The 8,606-nt window shown below is 40.0% G+C and overlaps 1 protein-coding gene across 1 annotated transcript; it reads right to left on the bottom strand.

The window, feature by feature from the left end:
* Window position 1: 1 nt before the first annotated feature.
* LOC112685469 (protein TIS11) lies at window positions 2-7,915 on the bottom strand. The gene is made up of 2 exons (XM_025557366.1): window positions 7,409-7,915; window positions 2-806 (listed from the first exon to the last, which is right to left on the bottom strand). The coding sequence occupies exons 1-2, from the start codon at window positions 7,448-7,450 to the stop codon at window positions 78-80; spliced, it is 771 nt and encodes a 256-aa protein (XP_025413151.1). The 5' UTR covers window positions 7,451-7,915; the 3' UTR covers window positions 2-77.
* Between the last annotated feature and the right edge of the window lie 691 nt (window positions 7,916-8,606).

Raw genomic sequence — 8,606 nt, 5'->3', positions numbered from 1 at the left:
AAAAAAAAAAAAAAAAAAAAAAATTAAGAACAAAGTTGACGTCAAGAGACGGGGAGGGGAGGGCAACACGGCGGTCATCAGAAACCGTAGAAACCGAAATCGGGTTCGGGCTCGCTGAGGCGCCGCGGCGGCGGGACGACCGTGGCCGCGCCGTGAAACGCGAACACGTCGCTGGTGGCCGGCGGCGAGCCGGACAGCCTGTTGAACACGGGTAACCGGCCCTCGGGTGACTGGGGCGGCGTGAACATGCTGTCGAGCATACCGAGGCCGAGGTCGGCCAGCGAACCGTCGCTACCGATGCCGGACGACGATGACGTGGACAGCGGCGGGGACGCGGGCGAGCCGCTGGGCTGCATGTAACCATCGCCCTTGTGCACGAAATGACACCGTTGCCCGTACGGGCAGTAGCCGGCCGAGTTGAACGAGCGGCACGGTTCCGTCTTGTACTTGGGGTGCCGGAACACCGGGCGCATATCTTGTTCGCCGTGCGCGAACTGGCACTTGTCGCCGTACGCGCACTTGATCTTCTCGATGTACTGACGGCACATTTCCGTCTTGTACCGCGAACCCATTGGCGGTTGAGGCGGCAGGGGCTGTTCCTGTTGTTGTTGTTGCTGTTGCTGTTGTTGCTGCATTTTACCGGAACCGCCGCCTCCCCCTCGACGACCCTGTCCCTGGCGGCGTCTCGGTTCGGACGACACAGATCCTTGGTTGCTACTGCCACCGGTACTGCTGCCCGTCGACGACACCATCTCTTGCCACCATTGTTCCACCTCCGCAGCCACTGCGCGCGGTCGATTCTGAGTCTGCGGAAAAACAAAACGAAAACGCATTGATTATTTACCGCACGCGAATCCAGACGATAACAACGATCGTAATCGCAATAACAATAAATTACACCGTTCATACAAGGGCACCCATAGGAAAACTCTCAAGGGGGGGACAACATTTTAATATATCTAACTATTCATAAATAGTTATGACCCACGATGTAGGAAGGGGTTTACAATTTTACATTACTCTATTACATTATATATATCAAACTGGAAGACTATAAAATAATTATTATTTAACCAATTTACCATAAAAGTAATTTATTGAAATTTTTTTTTAATTAATAATATAAATTGGACACTTAAAACGTTAGTTATATTTATTAAAATAATAATTTACAAATATTATACAAATATTATGGTTGTGTACACACAGACTCATATAAATACCGTATTTCTGGAAATACACAATATTTTAAGAATTGATAATTATCCATATAATAGAAACGAAAAAGCGTATTGTTATTTATAGCTGATAACCTGATTTTCCAAAATTAATTTAATTATTAAATTAAATTTTTAAATTCTATTTAAATAAATATTTTCTGATCATAGTAAACAATTTTCCAAGATTTTTTACATTTTCCAGGGGGGGGCATGTCTCTCCCTCCCCCCCCCCCATATGGGTGCCCTTGCGTTCATAGGCGCAACTAGGAATAGAGATTTTAGCACTCCTGTTTTTTATCCCGGATCTATATAATCTATAAGAGTTACAGGTTAGGTAGCATTTAATTTTATTTTCAGCAATTTTAGCACCCCCCCCCCCCACCAATATTTGAGCTCTAGTTGCACCCACGACGCTGTTCCCGGGCCCGTCGAATATTCATCGGCTGGCTAGCGTATCGTATAATAATTGTAATATACGCGCGACGGGGTTTGAACGCACGTGTGCGTGTAGGCGCTCTCCGACGGGCGACGAGTGGGCAGAGTTGCGAACAGGAGAAATCTAGCTGGAATAATAAGAAGTGTTCTTTTTCGACCGTACACAACGTGCCATCATCGTGTTACAACATTCGCGCACGCACACACGCACGTGTATCGCTTACGTGACATGTAAACGTTGGTGTGTGCGTGTAAGTTGTACGTTTAAAAACGATATTGTAACCGAGTTGTTTTCTCGATAAATACAAGCGCGCACCGCAGTCAAGGACTCCACGCGATTATTATTAGGTCCGTATAGATTTTTTGTTTGCCGCCGATTCGCCTGCACTAAAAATACACGCGACTGCCAGACCGCGGTTCAATGGCAAAAATAATACCCGTTCCGCGGTTAGACCTACCCCGCCACACTTCTTGATAACCGTTCATGCGTTTTCCGAAGCAAAATAATAATGATAATACGTTTTTTCTTTTCTTCGCAAAAATCGATCAACATACGTCGTATACCGTCTACCGGTAGACCGCAATGGTTGTTTTTTCAATAATCCCACCCTCTATGTCCGTGTAAACCATTAGAACGATAAAAATCATTCGCACCGGCGAAACGACTAATTAATCAGGGATTAGTGGTGACTAAGTTTCAAAAACCTAACGTGATAACTGTTTTTTTGTTTATCGTCATTCGGCTGGAGTAATGTTACAATGTGTAGCGAATTTTTTTCCATCATCAGTTTTCAACGACTGATAAAAAATTAATCAGTAAACGAATTATAAAAAACGATTAATTCACGTTTTAAATGTGTACACGTTTCGAATATTTCGAATCTAATGGGGAGTAGAAACCTCGAACCGATCAGTAATGTTCCCATTGCAAATATTAAAACTTAATGATATAAAATCACATTCTTTGTCAACAAGTCAACACGTAAAGTTTATTTATTTACATCGACTTACCATCACTAATAACGTTATTTAAACAAGGGAAAAAATAATAATTATGAACGAAAAAACAGTGTTAAGTATCATCGAATTTTTTACAATTATTGCTATTGATAGTGTGTTCTTGATACACTAGACGTAGAGTTTCATACTAACATACATACATTCACATCCGGTCATTATTTAAATACATTTACAGAGGAGGCTGTCTAGACAAAATCCTTGCACAAATGATCATGGTATTGCAAAGTAGACACTTTTTATGTGTTTTTTTTTTCACAAACATATTACGATATATTCTTGAAACTGAGGTGTAATAAGCAAAAAAATTAAATCCGACAAGAACCCATGCGAATGATATAATAACGTTTCCCAATTATAAAATGTCTTATAAGCGAAAATCTGGAGCAAGCCACATCACTGTTAACCTTAATGAATGTTCGATTCCATTGTTTTGGTTTGACTACTTATTACGATTAGGAATCCTAATGACGTGTTTTTTGGCTGGAATGATAATGTAATATTTACGAAACGTTTAGCGAGTTGTTTTACTTATTTACTATTTGACATTAACGTTCTTCTACATTGGTCATTTGCTGAATTATAAGCTATATCATATTAGTGTGATCAATACTCATAGACAAAGAAAACTCCTTTACAACTATGGATCTGTAAGCTTTTTAACGGCAATCCAAATATAAGGACGGGGTAAGTACTTTTTGTATAAATAATCAAACATAATGGTCTGGAAATAATTGATTGTTTTCATTACGTAGTTTAAAATATGTTCAGGATAAAACTAATAACAATTAAACTACCTATGTTAATAAGAGTACATTTTATTGCATGTTCACAAGATCATGTACAAAATTTACTTCCGATTAAAACGAACATTTTAAAATCAAAACAAAGTGTTTTTTTTTGATATTCGATTTTGTCATCAGCGCGCTTTGTTTTTTCGCCTTGTTTTTATACCGTGACTACATTCTTTACTATTATGTTCCTTTTTTTTTTTTTTTATGTATAATAACGAAAATATGCGCAGACACAGATATTACAACAAACGGACACGGTCAGTGTTTAGAAAGTGAAATATAACCGGTGCGGTCTTGAACACTGTTGCATAAGGCTGTTGCGATACTCCACACGCACACACAATATTTTCACATGTAACAAAAAAAAAAAAAAAAAGTTATCGTCGTTTATTGTGTCTCACACCGATAAGTCCGAAAAAAAATTACGATGACGTTTTCGCATTACATCAGTTTTCACTCTTTTAATCTATTTGTATTCTCGACAACGTCGTTCTCGTGGGAAACACGAATCATAGGCACACACATATACACTCACGATACACGTAACTCGCACGCGACTTTGAATAGGAAGAAGAAAGTGAAAAAAATGTATTATTTAAAAGTACCAATAATTTCTTTAACGCATAAAATTCCTCTCGAAACAGATGTGTAAGACCGAGCGCAAATATTTATCGGAGTAATCCGTTCGACGCAATCGACACCACTATCACCGCACACAGGGTGGTTGGCGAACACGTTGTATTAAATTAATGACGTTATCCATGACCGTTATGTTTGTGTGTGTATATTTACCCGTGATGTACACAAATGTATAATATATACGCAGTGCGCTGAGTATACAATACAATATACAGGACGGTCGTCTTGTGCGTACGATTTTATAAGTGACAAGGTAACGCGTGTACAGTTTCTTTTTAAAAGTTGCGGCTTCACGTGGCCCCCAATAACTGCCGGAATAACTTCATAATAATATGCCATGTGCGTACATTTTTTTTTTCTGAGGCCGTTTCACATAGACATTTGAAAATTTATCGTTTCGACTGCACGTTTTAGACGATACTTAAATCACGCAAGTTGTCTGCAAGACGCTTTTTGTTCTTCCTAACGTAACACACCACACGAGGTACTCCATACGTCGCTGTGCGAGAGGAAGAGCTGTGCGAGTTTCACACGTGTTATTTATATAGGGCACACTGTGTTCTAATGACCGGCGACGTGGTGACATATGTGCATGCGAGTGTCGGCGACTTCCTGGTTGTGTGGCGAATTTCCTTTCTCTTGTCTCTCTCGTGACCCCCGGGGGCAAGGACGTTTTCGATAACCGTCAATCGACCAACACAATTGGTTTTTTATTTACTTATTATCGTTTCACAAAAATATACTTCTCATAACACACAGTCGTTGACCGAAAAACGCGTCTGTGTATATTTTAACAATTCCGACCGACTGGCTATGTCCCACAAAAAAAAAAACCACGTGTATTTCTTCAAATATCGCCAGAAATAAACATTAATTGATCGTCATTAATCTATATCAGTAAACTAGCAAGTAAAACATATCCGAATTATAGTAGGTGTATTGTAATGCTATACGGAAATACAGAGAGGTATAATTGTACATTTGTATAAACACGTATCGATGATATAATAATGCTAATTGGAATTAAAAATATCCATTTTTCTCTCTTCATTTCAATGTTACGGTTTATTTCTGGTTTGAAATCGTCAATTGAAGTGTACAAAGTTATATTTGATTATTAAATAATTATTATGGCGTTAGAAATGCGACAGTAAGATTTATGAGAAAATTGTGGTTGCGTTCGGTGAAACATTGTCTTAACGTTTTTCTGAAAAGCAGAGAAAACCGGAAGACGTATAACGGAGGCGGCGCCTTGAACCGTGACCACTTTCGATTTTTACGAAATTACTCGAACGACGGTTAATATAGTTATTCTACTATTCGAAATCATTAATATTTATATAACGCGTTAAGCTTTTGATCGTAGCGCTTAAACAAAATAAACAGCGGAAATGTAAACACCCAAGGTGTAAGGACTATCGAAATTGATAAAACTCAACGGCGATGGATATTATATTATAATACATCGTCGAGTAAATAGATTGTATAATCTTTAGTCAATATATATCTCTGTATGTGCATGTATGTACATGATAAGTTCGGTATTGCCGTGACCTTAGTGTTTATCGCTCTAATACCTTTTGAGATTTTGAGTAGTATACACACGCATGAGTAAAATACGACAGATCAACGATGATTTTAAACATTTATTATACTTAGTAGTTTTTTTCTACGTAATAATGGTATTAATATCAGTGGCGTGCCAAGAACATTTACGCCCTACGGTAAAATACCCTCCTATTAATACAATATAGTCTCGTTTTCAAGCGAGGTTTATAAACAAGATGGTGATAAAAATAAAAATGAATTATCAGATTTCGAGACACTATCAATAATAGTACTGCTAATCAATATTTTTAGTGAAGATCGAGGCTAAAATATAATTACAACAACAATTATAAAAAATAAAGAGGATTTTAAATAACGAGACCGAAACTAAAACTTTACAGGAACGAATAGTCATCAAATCCCCCAAGGTACTAGAAACTAACTAGTGTACAATATCATTACGTATAAATACATATTTCAATAACTATTTAGTAATATGGTAAATAATAATAATAATAATAATAATACATCAAACACGTTAAACATAATATAACTAGAGGGACAATTGTGGCGGCCGGCCTTCAGACGAACAAAATGTCGGATAATGACAATTCTGTTCTTAGCCTTTAAATCAGTATAACACGCTGACACGCTCATTATCAGTAATGTTATCACGTGTGCGTTATGTGCCCGTTTGCACGTGTGCGTGTGGGGAGAAAAAAACCTGTTGGAGTATAAAATTTATGTCTGAACATACGGTTGTCGTGCATTGTGTATTTATGTGTGTGAAAAAGAAAAATATTGAGGGCGGGCGGGACGGACCCTTGCTGAGCACACAAGGGGAACAAACAGGTGGTTATTTCGGATAACTAGTACCCTCCCGAGATTCGGTCGACCTTTCGGAAGAATACTAGGACGAACGACAGAGAAAAAAACAAACCCACGGGAGGTTTTATATTTTCTACAACACGAGTGAGCTGGCAAGGTTTTGTTGTTATTGTGTTTTCGGAGCACAGACGCGGACAAAGATGCACCCAAATTATCAATAGGTCATATATATCGTATCGACCCTTTCGGGTCTAAAACAATTAAATTCGTATTGTATAAAATGGCGTGCCGATAAGGAAAACTAAATGCGATTTAACATAAATGAATTTATTCCTCTAATGTCTGTGTTCGGTTTATTTTTTTTCCCGATTATTATTATTGATATAATTTATTTCGGTAACACGTACATAACCTATTGGTCAATTAAATCAACGTTATCACATATCGACAAAACACGTGACTCCGCCGCGTAGTAGAAGACGCGCAAATCTACCGTCTACGCGGCCTATTAATAAAAATAATATACTGACGCACGTCGTATTGGAAAAACGTCGGCGAGGGGCCGGGGGAAAGACGTCAACGTTGTCAACGCGAACCAAGACGAAAAGGTCGTCGTCGGTGTCCGTCCGATAAGACGTTTTTCACGCAACGTACATTATCTCGTTGGCACACAGGTGCTCGAAGGGAAACGCGACACGTTTAAAAATCCCTTCGGTCATTGTTATTGTTTAAAGCGAGAACAAATGACAATAAAAATAAATTAAAAAATCATCCGAGAGCGCACGTGGTCCACGCGCGATTGTGTAACGTTGCGACGTTGTATTGTGCAAAACGCCGCACGCGCAAAGTACCGTTGACCATCACATCCGACGGCAATAATAATATTAACGTTACTAGGTGTATTTTATTTATAGTTTATTTTTTTACCTTGGTTACTGTTTCTCCACTGTTGAACAATGAGTTGGTCATATTTGCACTAAAATTTGTCAAACTTTTGGTTTCTACGTAAACGTGTCGACGCACTCGTTTTGTTTTTATTTATGTTTCAAATAAATAATAGTTTTCCCGTTGGCTAATTTCAACGTCAAGTGTCGCAAAAACCAAATCGGAAACACTTGTTATACAATTACAATATTACGTTACCGCGGTAATATTTAAATATATAAGCGCAATATTTTTCAAGTACGGTAACACACTGAGCGATTTCTCGTGCGGCGAACAACGACTTTTATACCGATCAACAGAGACGATCAAAAAAATAATATCAATTTAATAACCGTGCGTTCGGTGTTGCTAGGCGTAAAGTCGCTAAATAGACTGTACTGAAATCAAAAAGAAATAATAAAACGTGCTTCACGTGTGTTCGTTGGCCGCGAATGTGCGTACGTGCCGATCGCGTTATTCGGACTGACGAGACTACGAGAGCGAACGCGGAGAAGCAGTCGAGATCGGCAGACGGACTAGTTCGTTTCCTCTCCCCTCCCGCGACTACCACTTCCACCCCACGCTACTCCCCCCGCGATCCCACCGACGAAGTTTGCGTACGTTTTCTCTACGCCGCCTCACCATTACTATTATATCGCTCCACGCGCGGCTCCCTCTCACACTCCCTCTTCCCCACCTGTTCAAGGTCGCCGCCGCACAGATGATTGCGCACTCATATACCCTCGGCTCGTCACGTGGTCGGGCCGTCGACGTTCCCTCGGCCGCCCCCGCCGCCACGGCACCCTCCAGCAGGATGGCAACGACGCGCGCGCAACCGGGTGGTCGGAGGGGGCGAGGGACACGATGGCCGCGCGTTGAATCACGATATTTTATTACTTTGAACCGCTCTGGTAACGCACGGGCACGTTATTATTATTCTTTTACCCCACCCCTTTTCGTACATTTCGTATCAATGTAAAATGATGTGACAATACGTCCGAAAATAATTCGATATTTTTCGGTACGCTCGTCCCTGCCCCCGAGCCGACTCGTTTCCTCCCCTCACGCGTTGCCACGGTTGAACATAGTAGTTCTTTTCATTTTTTTTTCTTTTTTCTTCTTCGGTACCCATTTGTACCCCCGTGCGTGTATGTGCCGTGCACCGCCATCGCAATTCCGTCCGCTCGACGACACTTTTCTT

Source organism: Sipha flava, unplaced genomic scaffold (assembly GCF_003268045.1).
Source record: "Sipha flava isolate LNK unplaced genomic scaffold, YSA_version1 277_pilon_pilon, whole genome shotgun sequence".
Lineage (NCBI taxonomy): Eukaryota > Metazoa > Arthropoda > Insecta > Hemiptera > Aphididae > Sipha > Sipha flava.
The sequence above is the reverse complement of the archived record's forward strand: the minus strand, read 5'-3'. Positions and strand labels throughout refer to the sequence as shown.

Coding starts and splice junctions, on each gene's coding strand:
- LOC112685469 (XM_025557366.1), bottom strand. CDS start 7,450: ATGACCAACTCATTGTTCAACAGTGGAGAAACAGTAACCAAG. Junction 807..7,408: donor GTGGAGAAACAGTAACCAAG/GTAAAAAAATAA, acceptor GTTTTTCCGCAG/ACTCAGAATCGACCGCGCGC.